At 38.0% G+C, this 22,461-nt stretch overlaps 1 protein-coding gene and 1 long non-coding RNA gene across 2 annotated transcripts in view; one reads left to right on the top strand and one right to left on the bottom strand.

Moving 5' to 3' along the window:
- The window catches only part of LOC122844081 (CUB and sushi domain-containing protein 3-like), a 475,440-nt gene that overhangs the window by 355,546 nt on the left and 97,433 nt on the right, over positions 1 to 22,461 (top strand). Inside the window, exons 16-17 of the mRNA XM_044139260.1 lie at positions 2,609 to 2,791; positions 3,006 to 3,332. Coding sequence (XP_043995195.1) covers positions 2,609 to 2,791; positions 3,006 to 3,332 — 510 coding nt within the window. The remainder of the gene's footprint in view (positions 1 to 2,608; positions 2,792 to 3,005; positions 3,333 to 22,461) is intronic.
- LOC122844174 lies at positions 5,951 to 10,674 on the bottom strand. The gene is made up of 3 exons (XR_006372821.1): positions 10,563 to 10,674; positions 7,362 to 7,505; positions 5,951 to 6,046 (listed from the first exon to the last, which is right to left on the bottom strand). It is a non-coding gene; the product is annotated as an uncharacterized LOC122844174 (long non-coding RNA).

The raw sequence follows: 22,461 nt of genomic DNA on the forward strand, positions 1-22,461 counted from the left end.
TTTTAACTTACCACCACACACATATTGAATTTGTGTCTCACACTCACATATACACGCAGATCCTCTTTAAGTGCCCTAATCCCCTTTGTGAATCTGTCAGCCTTGTTGTTACAAATACAATAGGATTATTCACGTGTGTATGGGTGCACGGTGTGTACATATCAAAGACAGAGACTGACTGTGGGAGTGTGATTGGTTTGTTTATGAGTGTGTGTGCTGCTGGCGTGAGCATGAGTGTGTGTGAAGAGAGGGAAAAGGAGTCGCTCTACAGGAATGCTCCAACTCTAAGCCTGTTTTCTCTCCGAAGCAATTTGTTCTCCATTCTTACGCTACGAGAGTGGGTGTGTGTGTGTCGTTGTGTGCGTATGTGCTAGGGCAGACTGTGATTGGTTGAGTCTGCGGGTCTCATAAAGACGATGTCATGATGGAAATTAATGCAATACATCACAAACATGCACACCAGCTCAGACACACACACAGTACATATACTAAAGTGAAGCACACACAAAGCACAAAGCCTTGTTGCTGCCATGGGCCACTTCTGTAAATAATACTGAAAGCGGGAGAGGAACAGAGGAGAATAAAGGAGTAGAAGACATGGGGAAATAAAAATTATATGTTAAGAAATCCGACACACAACACTCTAATCAGAGTAATGGAGACACGTTGTGTGACAAGTAGAATTTCTATAGAAAATACTTACTTGTGACTGGAACATCGATATTAATGTAAAATGTCATTAAGAAAAATGGAACCAACTTTTGGCAGATCAATTTCCTGCAGACAGGTGAACCTCCTCCCCAGTTTCAAGTAATTTGTAACCACAGATTTTCTTTGAGGTTTGCTATTTGCTATCTCTATTTTGCTCCATCCGTCATCCCATCTACTCTGACCAGCTTCCTTTGTACTGCTGAAGAAATGCCTTTGTCAGAGCAGGAGACTTCCTCCATATCGTTCCACTAGGGCCTGGTACAAGTACAATACTGTATTCCATTGGGATTTTCTGACACAGACCAACACACAATTGTGCATCACTATGAGACATTTGGAAATGGAAATAAAAAATAAAAAAAAACTGCCACTGCTTCACATTTCCATTTATGTCTGGTCTTTGTGCTATTCTCACACATGAACATGCTTTCACCTAAACTATTTCTGTGCAGCTCTGGCTGTGTGTGTGTAGGGTTGTTGGTAACCTCCTTCTATGATGATCAAGGATGAATGAAAATGCAGGTCACCCTTTTCAGATTTATATTTGTAAATAGTCCTGAAAACCATGTCCCTTTTCATTTTATTGTACAATTAGACATGTGTGTTGGTTTATTACACAAGATCCAACTGAAATACGTTGAAGTTTATTATTTTTGCATGACAAAATACGAGAAAAGGATAAAGATTTATCATTGATGTCCAACATTGTTACACTTTATTGAACCCAATTTATGGATTTTTTTTTGCTGTTTTTTTTGTGTTGTATTTCTATGATTTCCATTCCTATTAGACCATTAGAAATGTTTATTTACTGAAGATTATGTTCATGTGTTCAATACATATTTGCCCCACATTGTAAATTTCTAAACTTGGGCTTCTAAAAGCAAAATGGCAGCTAGTTTGTTTTCTTTAAGATAGACACATAATGATTTGTTTATACATTTCAGTGCAAATTTGTAATATTTTTATTGCCTTCAAGCAGAGCTTGACCACCTGATATTGCAGCTTCAATGTGAACATGTAGGAGAGATTTTGTGCATGTACAGTAGGATGCTGCAGCAGTTTATCTGCCATTCCCAGCTGTCTCTGGCAAAGGTCTGCAAACGCACCAGGTGAAAATGAGGACAGGGGGTGGAAATGATCAGCAACTCCATCACTGTAGCTTTGCACAAAATTAATTCACCAATCATTCACTGACCAGAGTTAGTCAGTTTGCACTACAGCTCTGAAAAAATAAATTCACTTTGCTTAAATATTGTGTAGCACCTCAAACAGCTGCAGCACATTATTTTAATAGCTCTTTCTAAAGGCAATTTAGTTCCTCCACTTCTTCATATGATAGCAGTTTAAGTAGGGACCTGGCAAAGTTTTGCAAAGTTTGTTATTCTTGAAAGATGCTTGTCTGTAACAAGGAGAAAAGTCAGATAGTTCTTGCCAATTATTTCATAAAAAGCTCCTTGTTGGCTTGTGTTTAGGTGGTGAAATGTTTTGTGCACTTTTGTAACAACCTATAGTTACAATAGCTAATCATATCCATATAATCCAAACTAATTTTCTTTAATGAGATTTGGGTTATTCAGAAAACCTTTTGGCACATTCCAGACTGACCAAATGAAAACGATCATCTACTGGTTTTGTGGTGTGTGACTTCAAAGCAACTCTAAATAATATGTTTATCATTTTGTATTTGGAATCTTTTTAGCAGTTAATGCTACAAATGTGGGCAACATTTAAGCATGCTTTGTGCAATTTGAACTACACATATCTATTTATTGAATTAAATTTAAAAATTGCTCTCTGGTTCAGATAAAGTTCCTTATCCAAAAGGGTTCTTTAATACAGGCTTCTGAGATTTGTGCAGATGTTAATGTCTTTTATTGAATCTGTGTCATTCCAGAAATAGACAAAGAGAGTTGCGGTGACCCTGGGACCCCTCTCTACGGAGTAAGAGAGGGCGACAGCTTCTCAAACGGGGGAATCCTGAGGTTTGAGTGCCAGTTTGGCTTCGAGCTGATCGGAGAAAAAACCATCTCGTGCCAAGATAACAACCAGTGGTCTGCGAACATACCCATATGTATATGTAAGCACTAAAATTAGATGGAAATAATTCATGACATCTGGGCTGGCATGTTCTTGATATCTTTCTCTCTGACCTGTCACCATGGTGACAAGATAGAGATTACTATGGCCCGGGGCAAATGATGACCGATGACGCTCAGAAGATGAATATTTAACAGAAATTATCTGTGCGTGCGTGCGTGTGTGTGTGTGTGTTTTCCCTCTTCCTCCTGCAGTCCCCTGCATGTCCAACTTCACAGCCCCCTCAGGAACAGTCCTCTCCCCAGATTACCCAGAAGGCTATGGGAACAACATGAATTGTGTCTGGCTCATCCAGTCTGATCCAGGCTCGAGAATCCACTTGGCATTTAATGATTTCGACCTTGAGGCGCCATACGATTCCCTGACTGTGAAAGATGGCGAGACAAATGATGCCCCTGTCATCGGGAGGTTCTCCGGAGCCGAGAGTCCATCCCACCTGACGTCTAACACCAACACTCTGAGGCTGGAGTTTCAGGCCGATCACTCCATGTCTGGGAGAGGATTTAATATCACTTACAGCAGTATGTTTCAGTTCCAGCTCTTCTTCTTTTGAAACCACACCCCTGCCTGATGACTGCCAATTCTATAAAATCAAGAATTCATTTAAATAGAGCCTAAAATCATAAATTAGGTGAAAATATCTTTAAAAGGAGGTTTTAAAGCCCTCATCAAAAAAAAAAAAAAAGACAATCAGCAGTCACGCACTTCTCCAAGCTTCTGCTTAGTGCTCTTAAACTTAGATTAACCAGATTTTTTCTTTTTAAAAAAAATAAAATCATGGAAATGATGCAGCAAAATTTCATGCATGAGTGGTGCATGAAAGATGGCAAGAAAGAAAATTAAATGAAATCACAAATTTCCTTTAATTTGTGACTGAAGCAAAAGTTATGAGGGATAATGTATAAGCAATCACAAGCACAGTCTTTTTAATGATGACTATTTAGCGTGATTGTATCTGGTATAATAATGGACAAGAAAGAAACCAAGAGAGCTCAGAAACGTACATTGCCATTTCTATTTTTTCTTTGTTGTTAGAGTTTATTATTACTTTGTGTTGTTTTTATTTCTCTGTATCACCATGATGACACTAACACAATTATAAGTGTTTTAATCGTAAATGGAATTAAATAAGACTTGGATAGGTCAGATAAATCTTTCGTTCATAATCATGATCCAGATTAAAATTTATAATTTCAATCTTTTAACTTGTTTGGTATTGCAATTAAGAAAAACTATTTCTAAAACCTGCGGTCAGTATAGGAGTTCAGATTTATTAGCTATGTGCTTTGCACCCAAGAGCCAATTTGTTATGTTTTTATGGAAATGAATTGTTCATCGCTTCTCTCAATGCGTATAAATAAATTGTACTTCTGTGCTCCATCAGCATCTCTGAAATGCACATTTAGCATATTACAGAGGAATTATATGGTGCAATCAATATATAACTGCATAGTCCTTAAAATAATTGCACTCTGTACAGTCAATCCACTGTGGAGGCCAACACAACAGCTAAAACCACGGCGGTGCTGAACAGGACGGAGGTTGATATCTTGATGGCTGATTGCTCTTATCCTGCGACTTAAGGAGTTTCCTTTCACACGAGTTTCATTTTATGCATCCAGGAAATGTCCAGTAATTCTCTCATTACACCAGAACAAACATCTGTCACCTGAATTAAATTTGCTCGTTGGCATATACACAAAAATAACACTGTTTGAGTGTTGTACCAATTTCGAATGGGCCCTAAATGCATCTTTAGGAGGTATAAATCAAATGTGTTCAGATTGAAACAATTAGCATTCTTCCCCTGAGCAAATGCTTTCTATTAGACTTGGGCTCTAATGCTGTTGCTGGATGGGAACTAACGTGTGGATCAAAATTTAATCACGCTTCTGGAGTTAGATTCAAAGCAATCGTTTTGTTTCTTCTTACTGGAGGTAATTTTGACTTTTAGGTCTCAATATGAATCTGTCTCCAGAGGGAGCTAAAGATCAGGGTGATGGCACAGAGGCCTTCCAATCTCAAAGACTTGGAGCCAAAGTTAAATTGTCAAAATACATTAAAAACATGCAGAAAGCTGGTCAGCAAGAAAGGTTTTACTACTGTGATTCCAACAAATGTTTCCATTCATTATTGAGAACAGACACCATTGTTTATTGTAATGTAAATAAAAAGAGGTTTAGGGTTGATTCTCCTTTTACGTTCATTAATTATCTTTTGAGAGATGCAGCATTATGTCCACAAAGACAAACCTTTTTTTTCTGGTTTGTGTTGGAATGTAATTATATGCCATCACTGTGATGATGTTGTTTAAAGTGTAAATAATAAGGTGAGGGAAAGACAAGCAAATATTTTGGTTGCATAAAAATTATTTTAAAATCCACATCTGTCTAGGGTATGAATACATTTAGACTCACATTTTAATAAAACAAACACTTTCACGCATTAACAGCTTTCCTAATATCTGAGATGTTGCTATATGCATCATCTGGGTGACGGGATTTTTTATGATCTTCACACATTAGTGAAAACCAAAAGCATTGCAAAAATGATTAATGAAGCAAAACAAATCCCCATGTTAACTGGGAATGTGTTAGCAGGAAGACTATTCAGTAAAATATCCAAGACATCTATCTGTAAATCTCTTTGAAAGCAAATCTTAAGCCATCAAAAAGAACATCTTGGAACAGCTTGGTTTCAAACATGAAGCAAATTCTTTGAGGAAAAAGCAGCTTCAACTCATGCAGACAAGAGCGAACAGTGAATGACACTCTGCTTATATCAGGAGTTCATGTTAAACACTAAATGTTTCCAGAAATCACAACTATGACAGATTCATCATAGAGGAATATGTGGTTCTGGCATTTTGGTTCTCACTTGTTGGGTGAAAACCTGACGGGTGCCAGTCAGGACATTTCTCTGACGTTTTCCATTACTGATTGCTCACAAACTCAGCATGTTGTTGGATACAACCGGATCTGCACTGACACTACACATGCTGGTCTGCCAGCCTCCAAAACATTTCTATGGCAACAGACTGGAGAAACCATCCAAAAGGCATTTATCTCATCTATACATTCAGCTTAAAGGCAGCCTCTTGTCATGGAAATGGTGTGTGTTTTTGTCCTACCTCCAGAGATCTCGTTGGCATCGTCAGGAGGTCCATCTGAATCAGTCAGCCTCTGCGGCTCAGACTCATCTTCTTTGTCACTTTCACCTCCAGCAGCTGGTTTAGCTGGAGAAAGGCAATGAGACGTTAGCAGAACAGAAATAAAACACGGATTAAGAAACTTTATTTTGCCATAAATATAATGTGGTAATATGGCCGAGATCAAAACTTTTAGTTTCCCTGATGAAATCACACAAAACACTGAGTTCTTCCATAGAAACGACCACAATAAAAACTGTCCATAATCAAATTGTTTCCAAAACACCAAAAACAAAATCTCCATAATGTTTTATCTGTATATTTTATGTGCTGAACTAAACAAGAAGCTTAATTTACTGCCAAGACAAATCCAAATATAAAATTAGCTTTAAGCTTCACTTGAATATTCAATTAACTTTCACACCATATCGAGGTAATCAATTAGCACAGAACCTTACAAAATGAACTTGAACACTTTGACTAATCTGACATTTTTGATCAGAAGCAAATTCATCATGCCAAAAGAAAAAAAAAGTCTGGCCCTAAAAAAAGAGAATAATAGACACTTAATATGAGGGTGAAGGCTACATTGTCATTTCCAAATGTTTCTGTAGGACAGCTGCATGAGGCATTATTGCCAAGCATCAGGGCGCACATTCTTTCGCAAATAAACCTGGGTGTGGCTGAAAGCACAACTTTTTAAAAACTGCAGAGGAAAATCGCCAGACATGTCACCCTTTAGTCTCTCCCAAGATGATTGTTGCTAAAATAGCCTCTACTGGACTTAATGCGTCAAGAAAGCGTCATAGTTCTTCATCATGAAGAACTTCGAGGTCGCCGTCCAAGAAAAACTCCCTTGTTGAAACAACAGGGCATCGATGTCCGACTAAAGTTGAACACTGGAAACATGATGATGTGCTTTGGAAGTGTGTTCTTTGGTTTGAAGAGTGTAAATTTGAGTACTTTGGGCACAGGGGTGTTGATTTAGCTTGGAGAATGAAGGGAGAGACCTTCAACTCTAAAAACACAGTAGTACTGTTAAACGCTATTAAATACCAGAGTGCTGGCATTTATGTTTAAACTGATCGTACTGCCAGACTCTTTTGGTCCAAGGCTTCTCAAAGCCAAGATGGTGAGAACGGAAGAGAGTAGAAAATACCTTTAAAAAACTGAGACAATGAAGCAACAACAAAACCAAGCAGAACAACAAATGAGAAAAGTGACACAGAGGGAAAAATATATAAAGACACTGCATAACAAAAAGATCTGAGAGAATGTCTAAACAGCTTAAAATAGGAAAAGGCCAAACATAATGAGAACAAAACAAAAAGACTATTTAGTAAAGTAGAAAAACAGAAAAGACAAGACTATTCCAGAAGGGCAGAAAGAAAATGAAACAAACCTTTAAATCTCCCCCGAAGTGGTCTGCTCTGCTCTCTGCCTCTAATAGCAATGACACTAATAATGTAGTCCTTAGACGGATTGTAGTCCGTTATTAAAACCTTTGGGTCAGATTTAGACACAATGATCTCCCTTTGCTGACCACCTAAACAGAGAAAGAGATTTAATAAAAAGACATTTAGACACTCAGTCACAAGAAATAACATTAGAATTACATAAAATTGTTTTATTGTAAGCTGCCATCTAGGAAAAAGCAAACTCATCTGAAGAGCTGTTCAACAGTCAAGGTGGAAATATTTTGTTATGTGTATTTATTTATGCAACTCTTACAAATACAAGTGGTTAAATGTAGATAAAAAAAAGGAAAATCTGGTATTATCTTAATTTTGTGTTTGGTTTTCTGTTCTTTTCTTCTGCTAGATCCTTTCTGAGCTTTTATTGATCCTCTGGTTCTCCTTTTGACAGGTTACTACATTGTTGCAGGTTGACAATGGTAAAATTTCATACTTAGAGTTAACATAAATTTCACAAACGTTTCTAAACTGTGGGTTCAAACTATAGCTGCAGAAACAAACTAATGTATAATACCGTTGTGGAGACAAGTCTGCATTAATCATATAAAATCCTACACATGTGAATTATTCCCTCATATGTATGTGTGTGTGTGTGAGCATCTATTCTTCCCTTCCTACAAATTATAAGTTTAGTGAGTCCCAGGCAGAGAGATACAGTAAACTGCAGCAGGTACACACAACATCCTGCACCGCTTTACACTGCAACACACTGAAAGGACTCAACACTGATGTAGGTACACCACTATTGGGAGGCCTGAAAATTAGTTAAGTTTTTGTTATTTTGTTTTTTATAAAAACAAAAGTTTAATTTGTGTAGCTTGGCTTCATTTTTACTCATATAAAGAAGAAGAAGAAGGAGAAGAAGAAGAAAAAAAAACGCACTAGCATTGAAAACTCTAAATTGTTCAATTTGGATTTGGACCAAAACGTAGTCAGGAGAACAGAGTGGTCATATGAGCCATGGTTTAATGAACACAAATCAAAAACTTACAAAAAAACGGGAAACCTAGACCATGGAGAGGCGGCAGAGCGCAACAATGAAAGAGAACAACGAATGAGCCACTGGAGTCCAGGACAGAGGAGGGAGAGGACATGACAAAGGAGCTAATCAGAAATAACCAGCTGCAGCTGTGAAGGGAGCAAGACTAGACAAGAAAATGACTAGCAGCTGGGGGAGCGGAGTAAATGGCAAACTGACTAAAATAAAGATGAAGGTAGAAGGAAGAAAACCTAAACAATAACAGGAATAAATACCAAATCTAACAAAATAAATCAAACAGCTAAAAAGATAAAATAAACTAAACAACTAAAAAGATAAACTAAACTAACAGAAGGAATAAACTATAATGAGAAGATAATACTAAGTCCACAATACAAATACAAAAGTCAGGCAATGAACAAACTGAATGAATAAACTGGGCTGGAGGAACAGACAATCAAAATAACAAATATATATGCAGAAATGAAAAAAAGCAGAAGTCCACAGTAACAAGGGATGTGACAGAAACACTCTCCTCATTCACAGAAATTAATTATTGAACCATTTCAAAATTATACACAAAGGCTCAGATACAGACATACACACCCTGCTATTTGAAATTAGATTAATTTCCAATGTTCCAGAGAAACCACACACTTTTTAACCCTTGAATTAAAAAGAGCTACCAACAATTTGATATTTGTCAACTCTTCACTCTCATGTACACTTGCTGCTTGGAACCAGTTACTTATAATTTCAGCCCTCTGACCCAACACTACTTAACACCAACTTGGGGAATAGTCTCTGCTTCAGGCAAGACAGAAACTTACAGTAGCACAAATCGAATGTCTTCTGAGAGATTTTACAGTCAGACAAGACAAAGATTGAACTCATCGGGTGCACGGCATATAAAAGAAATGTTTGGAGGATTCAAGGTGAGGCGTTCGCTCTAAGAACACTATACCTCCTGTCAGGTATGGTGTTGGGTTTCTGTGCTGTATGTCATACAGAAACCCAACAGCAAGGTGAAGAAGCAGAGATTCTCTCCTGAATTTAATCAGCCACAATGACAACCCGATTTTAAGAGAAACTCACCTGGAACAAAAACAGGAAGAAGATTAACAAAACATCCAGCAAGTCATTTTCTCCTGTGAAATCTTCTTTCATAAAAACCCAGCTCTTTCTGTCTTTGTAGAACAGGAAAATTATCCTGACCCAAAAGGTCAGTGACCAATGTAACTGAATCCTTTGTGGTCTATAAAGATGTTACCTCAGCAGTTCTGAACTAGCTCCATCATTCACCTCATCTGACTCAGAAACAAGAAGGAAAGAACATGATTTCATTCCTTTCACAGTGATCAAAAAAGGCTTTATTAACCATATGAATGCAGCAAAGATTGTGCTGAAATTAATTACCTGAAACTGCATTTTCAGCAATAAGCTGTTCTTTTCCCTGAGAAGGAAGGAGGCGTAAAGCTGAGTTTTAGTTCTGTTCTCATGATATCACCAGATGAGTTTTATGCGAGAATCCCTATTCCTGCATATTCCTTTTTAACGCAGGCTGTAAAAGAATCAACTCTAATGTTAAGCCCAGCTTTATTACCAGATGCAGACCATAATGCAGTAGCAGTGAAGTGCCTGAGTCTTGGCTGTAAATTCAGGTGCACTGCGACTACAGGATGAGGATCCTCTCAGCAATGATTAGGGCGATTTCTACTAGGCTGTGAACGCACTGCATCTGCACATTGATCAGCGTGTGACAGATGCAAAACAAAGCAGAACATGGTGCATTCTTCAGCCAACTCAGGCTGACCTCCAATGTGAGTTAGAAAGTGGTCCTGCTACTGTCCCCTCTGTTCGTCCCTCTTTAAAAAAATCTGCTGACATGTTCAGCAGAAACACTTCCCCCATGCTCTCCAAGTTGGCAAAGGTGCAGAACAAACTTTGAGGTCTGCAGATCTCCCAGAAGTGAAATTTGTTCAAAGGAGTTTTGATAAGAAGTAAATTACATAATCCTTCTTGGCAGATAAAAAGAAAAAAATATCCAGTTCCTTATTCTTTCCTCGGGTGCCTGAAGTTACACTCCTCTTTGACATAGTGTTTTATCTCTCTGTGTGTGTATTCTGTTCATGTGTGTAGAGGATCCTACCTGGTAAGCTGTTGTAGAGAAATAAATAGCTGTCGACATCTCCTCTGGGCTCCCTCCATGAAACTAGGAGTTTGCGGGAACTGTGCACTTTGAAACGCAGCCTCCTCGGAGCTGGTACTGAAGAGTAAGGTAACACTTAAACCAGATACAAGAATGAAAAAGGAGACCTGTGTCTAATTCAAGGAAACATTGTGACATGACAAGATCCTAAGCATCATTAGACATTTCTTAAAAAGTATTTTAAAAGGGATCTGAAAGCTGCAGAAGAAGATAAAACAAGGAAGCAGGAAGGAAGAAATTGGAATGAAATTCAGATTGGGAGTTCACCCAGCTTATGATGGAATAAATATGGTATTTCTACACCCTGTCACCACACAACCACATATTTTGATGCATTCTGCTGGAATGTTATGGCATATACTTGTATAGTACTTCATCAAGTCCAGACGACCCCAAATCACTTCACACTACATTCAGTCATTCACCCATTCATGCACACATTTACACACTGCTATGAGCTACATAGTAGCCTCATCTGCACTGAGGCAGCCTGACAGAAGCAGGGCTGCCATGCACCGGTGCCTCTGGGCCCTCTGATCACCACCAGCAGGCAAGGCGGGCGAGATGTCAAGGACACAAAAACAACAGAGCAGGGGATGAAACTGGAAACTCCCCCCGCCACCATTATATGAGAAAAACCAGAACAAAGTAGCACATAATTGTCACTTGGTTGGAAAAAAAATATGGATTACAATTTTAGTGAATACATGACAGAGTCCCTGTAACTTTGTGGGAGCTGCAGGTAGGATAATCTGTTGAACAATTGCAGAGTCATGCACTCAAGTAATCTACCCTTTATGGAAGATTGGCATAAAGAAATACTTTGCTGAATGAAAGTCATAAAAAGTTTAGCTTGCAGTAACCCACAAACCATACGGGACACAGTAAACATGTTGTGAAACTGATTAGTTTTTTCCCTCCATGGGAAACATGATGTGTGCCAGCAAAAGACTAAAGACTGGGGTAGAAATTAAACTTTAAATTAGACAACGACCATATACCTATACACAGAGATACAATGGATGTAACAGGACAATACCTGCAGAAGTGATTGGATTTATGTAAAGCATTTAGAAATTTATGGTTCAGACAATGGATTTTATATGTCATGCTGTATGCGTCGTTTTGTTTTTAGTTGCTTTTCTCTCTGCATCTATGCCAAACAAGCCTTCCTGGGTCTTTGTTTTCTGTATTTGTTCATTTTAAATCACATTTCAAGATGCATCTGTGAAGCATTTACTGTATGTGTAGAAAGTCTTGATTCTGCTGCTTGTGCCTGTGGGGCCATCATTGGACCTCAGTCGACTCCTTGATAACATTGATTTTAGGTTTTCGTTCTGAGCCTCGAGTTCTGCATTTGGCAGCTAATATCTTGGGTTTCTGGGGCCCAGACTGGCCATGTGTGAAAGAGAAGGTGGAGCATTAATGCTGGATTTTCTGTATGCCTTCAATGGATAGCTGGACCTTGAAATTACTTTATTACAGACTTCTGTCTGCTTAGTAGAGGCAAATGAACAAAATTGGTCAGTCTTAAATTTTTTATTTAATCTCTATGAACATCCATCCATTTTCCCACACCCACAGCCCAGCAGGGGAGCTGGTGCCTAACTCCAGCTGTCGACGGGCGAGAACAGTTCTTTTCAAAAATTCATTTTTTGCTACATTTTTTAATGGTATCTGAAACAGCAAAAGATTTAAGGAGCTGTGGTGGTGGTGGCAACAGCGTCCACCACGCATCCATTTCATGACAGAGGTCAGCAATTGCTTAGAAAGTTGCTTTATTTTGCATAAATGTGAAACTCTGTTGCCACTGTGTTCCTCTGGTTTGCATCATGTTTTGTATTTTGTATTGTGGGTTTTGTTTCTTCAGATGTCGTTATTAAATCGGCTGCCTTTGTTTCTGCACCAGCCTGACGGCGTTCGGGTCCTTTATTCAACATTCGACTGATAAAACAGCTACAGGAAGTCATTCTGGGTTCGTGGGGTCCATCAGCAGCCCTGCCTGACAAACCAGCAGCTTATGACTCATGGTCGATTATGTCAGCTTTCTTCCCACATCGTACTCTGAGGCAGGTTGTGTCATTAGTGCCTTTACTGCTGGATGTCCAGAAGACATTTAGAAAGAAACTGCATGTTATTCCTATTAGTGAAGAGAATACAATTTATTAATATATTCATAGTAAGACAACAAAGCAAAAGCACGGATTTAGTTTTAATGTGTTGACATTATAACCGCAATATAATAATCAAAATGAAAAAGACAAAGCAACAGGGGAAAACATTTAAGCTGCAAATTATAAAAGTTACATCCAATACATATATATGAAACTGTATGTGGACTTGTGTTAATCAAAGCATATCCACAACATTCTGGCACAGACCAGATTGAGGTACAAATATCTGCAAAACATATTTTATGTGTCTAGTTATTCATTCAGCCATTCAACAAAATTGGCTAAGCACGCAATTAAAGCTGCTAATTATTTACAGTTAAGTGATTAATTAAATATTTTTTATTATGTCCTATTACTGACCTTAAAAAATGAACCAAGTCAATCCAAAGCAAGACCAGCAGAAAATGTTACATTTCCAAGAATTTTCATAAATTGACAAATGGTATAATTGACTGCCTTTTGCATCTTATCGTTTATGGATAATATGGAACTTTCTTTAAAAGTTTCATTATTTTTGTTCAAATATACAAAAAATGTAAATGCATTATTCAACAGAAGCTAAGGTCAGTGCTTGTTTAACTTTTTACTAATGGAGTCGGGGAACTCCTGACACTTAGGCACAACAAGCAAAGTCAATCAAAAGAATCACATCCCTTTATAATATTTCATGCTCTATTGTAATTTGCAAAGACATCAATAAAACACTTAAAGTTTTATACTTTCCTTGCTGCATTTCTTAAGCGACGACACTATGCCTCCTATCCAATATTCTAAAGGCACGGGCTGAAAATGTATAATTATATCACACAATAAAAATCTATGAATAATTTTCAGTGCATGATGGCGCTCAGAAGATTGCTACCTTGGTATCACTTAGTGTGTTTGATGGTAGGTGAAGTGAGTAGGTAGGATCTTTATAATTGGGTGAAAATTGCCTTGAGTGCTTCTACTTTTGCTCTGCATTTCAATGATTACACTCACCTACTGAATTATGGAACAAACCTATAAGAAAAATAAATTAAGCCCACTGTATGTCTGAATGTCGAGATCTATGAGCAGGATGATGATTGTATCGACGTAAAGTTTTGATGAATGACTTTTGGAAATATCCCCAGGATGCCAACAGAACATGAGGGCCTCTGATTACCCTTCAACAATCTCACACGTCTGTTCTTGTTTATCACCATATGGCCGTAAATATCAAACCACATTTCACATCTTCTGTCTGGGTAGAAGTGCCCACATTTCACGCATTCAGTAGTGTCTCTCTGTGTCTCACAATATCACGTTCTGTGAACTTCATATATCTGAATATATATATTAAAAGCAGCAGATTTTGTGATTACAGCATATCAGTACAGCTCTGCATGAACGGTGGTTAAACAGGCAAGAAGCATCATTAAGCTGAAGGTAGAAGTCCATTTTTGACATTTTTTAAACAAATATGTAAACAATAGATTATGTAGAGACTTCAAGAAGTACATTTCTAATATCACCTTGGGCAAATTCATAAATCCTTTATGAGAGCATTTATGCACCCTCAAATGGCTAACAGGTGAACCAGCTTCACCTAAAACTGCACTTACACAACGTTACCTTGATGAACCACTATTTCTGCTTTTCAGATGCTGTGATGAAGGCAAATACAAAACTAATTGAAGCAAAACAAAAACATAACTACAAAACTTTAGTAAAGATGAACAATAACAGAATAATTAATATTATACTCATAAACCCAAATAGTAATTTCTTCAAGCACTCCTGAAAAAAAAGTTGCCAAATTATCAATGTGAAATAAATGCAAATTCATTTTCCTTTTTTTGAGCCATCACTTAAAAGATCTTTAAAATTTGAGCTTGGGTTATCTCTTTTTCGGTGTGTAGACTAAAGGTGTCACTCAGCTGTATGAACTGGAATTATCTGGGTTAACGTGAAGCAAACATGGTTTGAGATTTCCAGTCTGAAAAGGGGATGATTCCTGTCAGGATTACGAGCAGAGAGAGTTCAGAGCGAATCCTGACTGATGAGTAAATGCTCACCGGTGCATCACTCTCCCACCGTCCTCTCAGTCATTGTCCTCCACTTCAGATGCAACACTTCCCATCTTTGATTTTCTCTACAACTTAAGTTGTTTTTTCCCCCCCAAAACATCTTCTCTCCTATTCTTTACTTCCAGAGCACCCTTCTCTCTTATTCTTCACTGCTCTTTGACTTGCTGACTTCTCAGTCTCCTCTTTACCATTCCTTAGCATCACCTTCCTTCTCATGTTAATCTTTTATCCCTTTCTTCTCCAACTCTCCCTTTTTTTTTTTTTTTACAGCTGTTTCCTCCTCAACCTCGTCTCATATCAGTCACACTTTGATTTTCCTTCCTCTTTTATCCTCTCGCCAACATTTCTACTTAATTTTTTTCCCTTCCTTGCTTTACGTCCCCGGCTACCCTCTCCTTGTCTCTCCAGATAAGCCTGGTACTGACTCCGCCGAGTATTCAGGCTGCAGGAGCTCTGCTAATGCTCAGGATTTATGGATGACAAATGCTTGCTCTGTCACCGCTAGATAGCTATCCTGTACCGAACCTGAGGGAGAACGCCCGGGCGTGCTCACTCAACGTGGCGGCCGTCTCGTTTGTACACAAACTACTCTGTTCACGGAGGAGACAGCACTTAGCGCAAATCCACTCCGGCTTCTATCCACCTCTCCCCTCTTTTTTATCTCCTCCACCGCTCTCATGGAACCCTTCTCTGTTTTATCACACCTTCAGGTTTAAACTGTCTGCCTGTCACCCATTCTGCTCTTTTTTCACTTTTTATTTCCCCACCTTACACTCCTGCTTGTGCTTCAGTGAATTAATGACTTTTTGCACCCTTTCATCACGTCCTTGTGTAAGTAATGCCTTTTTCTTACAGCAGTCATCTGGCTGCTGCACTGAGTGTGTAAGGCTGAATACTAAGCTGCATGATTATACTGTTGCCCTATCAGTCCCCTTCAGTCATTTGGTCAAGGTTGAGCATTTAAATAATAATAGCAGTAATAATGAACAAGAAGAAGTACCAAAGAGATAATCAAAACTCTGTCATTACTGATTATGTGTTAAAACATGCAAACATTTATGTAGTTAAAGTGTTTAAACAACTCAATACATTAGAGTTTCAATTGAAGAACATAGAAACTCATGATTTAGATTCATGTACACACAGAGTGAAATGTGTGAAGCGTTTATTTCTGTTAATGCAATCAGCATAGGCCAGCTCATGCTTTGAATATTTTAATGACAGAACCGAGGAACATTAAAATCTTCCAGGCAGTTTTCTAAATCCATTAAACGGTGGTTAGGAACAAATCACATCTGTGATCATGTGTGGATTAGTGCATGTTGCATTTTAAACATTTTTTTGGTCTTGTTCATTCTTCAGTATTTTATAACTTAATCATGTGATTTAATGCATTAATCATATTCTATAACATCACCCTGGTACTGCAGATGATCTTTAGCTTTCACAGCCAAATCTAGCACAGATACATGCTAAACTGACATAAGATGATTAAAGTGAATTGCCCTGTTAAAAACTGAACTAAACTAAAATAAATAAGATCTATTGGAATGTTTTAACTCATAATTGTTATGCTATGACCTGTGCAAGGAGAGTCCTTGTAGGGTGAGTCACAAATTATCACTGCTGAACAAGCTGGCTTTCACAGAGGGCTGCATCCAAATATATCAGTGAAAGATTGAGGGAAAGAAAAACTGTGTGAGAAAAAAGTGCACAAGCAACAGGGTCAAATGCAGCCTTGATAGGATTATAAAGAAAAGCCCATTGAAGAGATCGGGGTAGATTTTTAAGGTATTGAATGCAGCTGAAGTCAGAGCTTCGTGGACTCAGCCAGGACTCTGACAATATGACTCTTGGACTCCTGGTGTGAAGAAATCCCTGAGCCAAAGATATCATGGACTGCCTGGAAGGAGGAGGCCTCAGTGGTCCGAAGTTATCTTTTCAGATAGAAGTTAATTTTTCATTACAAAATTAAGGTCACAGAGTCTGTAAAACCAGTGGAGAGAACCCACATTCCTTGAGGTTTGGTGTGAAGTTTCCAATTAGTGCTGATTTGGAGAGCTTTGGGGTTTTCATGCTTCCTGCTTGCTGACAAGTTTTACGAAAACGCTAATTAATTTTAGAGCAGGACTTTCCATCGGCTGACTTTCTCAAAATGAATCAATACTGGTTAAAGGACAATAGTGTCCCTCTGTTCGAATAAGCCAACAAACTGGCCTCCTCTTAATTCTACAGAGAATCTATTAAAAGAGAATACTATATAATGATATTAGATAAATTACATCAGACAAACTGAAGGCATGGTGTAAAAAAGGAACCGATGCTTCCCTAATTTCTCCGCAGAAACACGGGTTGATTGTTTCTATTTTTCACTGCAATAAATGCAACAATTCAAGCAAAAGAAGCCGTGATCAAATATTGAGTGTCAACAGAAGGCTGTAATAAAATCTTTTATTTGGTTTTAGGTAATATTTAGATTTTCTGAAAAACTAAACTAAATCATCATCCTTTGTTATAGATGGGAACAAAGGATAACAGGGCAAACTGTTCAAGCCTGCAAGTATATTCACAGCATTTTATTTGTTTTGCATGGATTTGTGGTGCATCTCTGAGCTAAAACCTGCGTTCACATTAGTGGTTGAAGGTTGCTGCTTCAACATCAGATTATATGACAGGTACTAAAGCCTTATGAATATTCATACTAGTCTTATTGTTCTCGCAAACTCAGTAGCACAATAATTATTGGAACATTTCCCACAGAACAAACAATATTTTTTTTTTGTCATGAATAAAAAACTCACAACCTCTTCATACGTCTCACTGGGCAAGAAAAGTAGGTGTTGCCCTCCTGCAGTGCCATTTTCCATATACGGCAGAGCCAATTATTTTCACCATTTGTCTGAAAGAACAATTCAAAAATATGTTCTTGGCAAGCTTTGTCCAGACTCATCAAATTTACGGCACGTTCTGTTGGTTGTTCCTGTACATTTATATTTGTTCTGTAATGTGGGGACGAAAAAAAGCTAGCAGAAGAGAGTTGTGTTCAAATGCAATATCTGCTCAACTTTAACATCAGCACAATGTTTTAGAAAAAGAATATTTATGTTCTGAAAAGCTTGTAGTCTATTTCATGCTTGTCACACAGCTGCTGCTTTAGCTGATGCTCCCTGTTTGTACCTTCAGCGCTGTGTAATTTAGCTTATGCATGCATTGTGGATGTAGAGTGACCTGGATACGGTAAAGGAAGCGGCACACTCACCAGTCACGCTGCTTTTATCGTCTGTAACTTTCTCCTAAAGGACTTTCAAAGCATTCATCAGTTAACTTTGCTCATTTACAGTCACAGCAGGCCATGAGAATCATCAATACTCTCCATGAGTATTAGAGGGCCACGTTGCCTCTTCGCTAACTCGACGTTTTTTTTAGTGTGAAGCTGCAGATGATCATGACTGGCTGGATTGCAGTCAGCAGAGGCAGATGAGAAGGTGACAGCAGCTGCGGCTCAGATAATTTGACAGTTTTTAAATTCAAAACAGGTTGTCCCATCTCATCACCGCTTTTGTTTATGAATAAATGATTTCCCATCATTGGCTTCTCCCCTTGGTCATTAGAAGTGAAACTACTGCCCAACACTCTCAGTAATACTAATGCACTACAGACACACACAAAGTGCAATATTTGTGCAAATATGCATTTTGGCACATAATCTGTTTTGATATATCCTGAAGCAAAATATTGATCCGGGCTGTCAGCTAATCAACAAAAATCAATCCCAGTAATTAACCATGCAAGTAAACACGCACAAAGCCATGAAGCAACAAACACTAACCCACTTCTCCAATAAAATCTTTACGATGCATGACTTATTCAGAGCTGAATATATGAATACATATTTTTAAAAAGATTTATCTGACCAGGAATGTAGTCGGCTGGAAACAGGAACATAAGGTATCGGGTCACTTGTTTACCCTCCGGAGAAGAATAAACTGAGAGCCAAATTTGCATTTTCTTTCACTGGTCTTTCTAAAGTTTTAGAAACACCTGTACACAAAGAAAATTGAGAAGCTGATTGTTAAAAATTCTCCACAGTGTGAGTTTCTTTCAGTTTTTTGAAAAAGAACAGTCATAGCTGTTCCCATGGGTCAGACAGAAGAATGCTGCAGAAATTACACAAGTGTAAATTAAGCTATACTGAACTTAGACAAAATTATTGATAGAAAATTGAGGTCATTAGACATTCAATACTACAAGTATAACCAGTAGTGTTTTTTGGGGTGGGGGGTTATACATTAAAATGGGTGGTATTATGTAAAATAGGCTTTTTTTAACATCCTGTTATAATGTTATTCCCTCATCATAAACATACCTGCAGTGTTGCTTTGATTCTTTCATGCAAGTTTGAGGAACACTTGACAATCTACTGGGTGCTCCACTGCTACGGCTCCAATGCAAACTGATGATTAACTAAAACATGCAGGTAGACCTTCAGACTCCTGCATTCAATTATTAAAAGCCATTCTTGCATTAGTTTGGTGTGGGCTGCTTTTGATGGCTTAATCTATTATTTTTCTGTGTCTGGCTCCAAAAAAAAAACAAATCAGTAAAAACACTCGGATGCATTTTCAGACTCACTCTGTGAATGACTGATTTTTCGTTGTATTACTATTGCTAACAAGTCATGACTGCACCGGTACAGTTTTGTATGGATATGTGTACCATTATACCCCTTTCCTATCCTGCAGCAATTTTTATGTTAGCAGCTCTGCGTTGTGTTGCTTTGAACATTTCGCTTCTTTAGAAAACTTCTTTTGCTCAGATATCTTCAGAGCTTTGCTTCATGGATCTGATTTTCTTCAACATGGCAGACTAGAGCAATGCCTGCAAACAAGGCGCCAGTTCTTCAATCCATATCCTGCAACATTCTACCATCATTCATGAATAAGACATAAAAATTCTTGAGCTACTCCTCTAGAGGCACACTGTTGCCCTGAAGCCCTCAATATAACAATCCTTCTATGTTGCACTCCTCATCTGTGGCCAGGAGAGGCAGCTCAAATGAGCTTTCTCCATGAGCTGGCTGGACCAAACCTCTGAGATAAGGGGAGGGGCTCCATTATTCATCTGAGCTCAGAGTAAAGTCTCTGCAAGAAGAAGTCAGTTTAGGTAATTTGAGCAAGAATGCAAGTTGATGCTTCTGTTTGGAGGTTTTGTGGGTAGGATCCACTGGAAGAAGTCCCCAAAGTTGACCTGGAACTCACTAATAGGACAATATTTTCCTTCTGCTCTGGGAATTATTTGGGACCTCCAGAATATCCTGGAGGCTATCAGCAGGGAGAGAGATGTCTAGGTTTCTCTCCTGGACCCCGTCACCTCCATGACCTGATGGCGAATAAACATTATTCAAAAATATTAAACCAGACATCTGTGATGCTGAATCCTAATATTGTTAGGAAACCTCCTGACCTTCTGTTGAACACAACTTGGAAGTTCTCATGAAAAATGTAACAGTATAGACATTTTTAAGGATGTATGAAGAGTGAAAATGTTTTGTTCCTTTCCCTTAAATGTCTAATTGCAGAACGGCGCGGGCTACCTGCAGCCTTCGGTGGTATACTAAATATAGTGGAAAATCTTCTTGTCAGCAGTACTGCTGCGAGCATGATAGTTTGCTGATATTCTAGTTTTTTCTCTGCCGTGGCTAATCCTGTCCTCAGCCTACATTCTACTTACTAATTTAAGCCGCAGGTGTAACATTTAGGTTTATCAAAAGTATACAGAACGACACTACAGACTTTGCTGACATTGAGAAGAAGCCAAACACATACTGAAGTCATGAGTACATCTGCTGAAGCTGACAGCATTTACAAATGGTTAGAATAAAAGCATCTGCATCTTTGGATAAATATTTACTGTATGTCTGGGAAAACTTTAAGGAGTCAGTCAGAAAGAGAAATATTTTGAAACAGTAAATGTCGCTCTAGTGGCAGCTGCTGGAGACACTACATGGCAAACTAACCAAAGGAAGCACAGATGAAGAAACAATCCAGATACTGATTGTCTTGCTTCAGTTCCAGACCACTGGCAGCATTCCGTTCCTTGTAATAAAACTTCCTTGTCTGGCGCACTCCGTTGGAGGAAGATCCTGACAATATCAAGACATTTCAGTAACATATACAAACATCCTGAATGAGCAGAGCGCTCTCTAATCCTCCAGCTTAAGTCCACAGTGACCAGATGTTGCAGCTTACAGAAGCAGACCCAGCAGACATTAATGACCTCCCTAATGAAGGGACAGAACAGCGCTTCCTCCAGCATCAAGGAGGTCACTCCTGTTTAGTTGTGATTGACTAGAATCAAACTGCAGTCTTCCAACTCAACATGAAAGAAATGCTGATCAGAGGTGAGAAATATGGAGTGCAGGAGAAAGAAAAAAAAAAGTAAAGAATAAACTAAAATGTCCTGTTTACATTGATGCAAATAATTTTAAAAAGGCAGATATAGATTGAGTTTGAACACTGTCTACACTAATTAAGATTTTGGTGACTTAAACTGTGATTTTTAGACATAAAGTGGACATTTAAAAACTGTATTTGTGGTGAATCTATCTAGAATTAAAGATTAGGTCATAACAGCTAACTTCATGCTTGCCAGTAAGTTTTAAAATCTTTAGTGTAGCATTGCTTTACGAATGCTCAGGATCTTTTGCTTTCAATTCTGATATTGTTAATATCAATATTACTGCCTCCTTCTGCCGCAGCATCGGTAGTGCAGTCAACCATATTTAAAAAGAATTGAATCAGTATGAAATTCTCTCAGCATCAGTACTAAATAAATATACTATTTTAGCAGAAAACATAAGATTTTTTTTTTAAATAATCTAGTTGCTTTTAATCAAAAGATACATTATCAATTAATAAATTAAGTCCACTAATAGGCTTTTTAAATCAATATTGAAACTTAGAGATACAGACAAACTCAAGTTTGTAAGATGGTAGGAGCTATATGGAGGGTAATCTTGATGTAAACCTGCTACAGATAAAACAAGATTATGCTAAAAATGTTGTTTATTGAAGTGCAAATGTGGCTGAACCCAGTTATAGAACCACATTTTGGGGAGTTTTATTACTAAAATGTTTTGAAAACAATCTACTATTTCCCATCTACTTTGTAAAGTGCTACTTAATTCTGGTATATTATATCAAATTCCAATAGAAAGTTTGATTTTTTTTGTTGTTGTTATGAAGCATAATATGGAAGAGTTCAAGAAATATCCCCACTGTTAAAAGGGTCTGTATTCAATCCGTCTATACAAGTAACCGGTAAGCAATTGAAGCTCTATTTATTGGTGCACTAAACTTATGAAAAACATCAACACAGAGAGTCCAATGAGCCCTAAAAAGTCCCGCTGAAAGCAAATGTTGTTTGTGATGTACATTTGCAGAGATGAAAGTGAGTCATATTTATTCGACTGATAAATGTCTGTGAATAAATTTGAAAAGGAAAGTGATGAGATGATCCCACCTGCTGAACAGAATCTTTGAACGCTGTGAGCTTTCTGAACTTTTCCATGAATGGTTTATCAGTCGGACTTTCCCTGAACTGGGATATGTTAGG

Source organism: Gambusia affinis, linkage group LG14 (genome assembly GCF_019740435.1).
Source record: "Gambusia affinis linkage group LG14, SWU_Gaff_1.0, whole genome shotgun sequence".
Lineage (NCBI taxonomy): Eukaryota > Metazoa > Chordata > Actinopteri > Cyprinodontiformes > Poeciliidae > Gambusia > Gambusia affinis.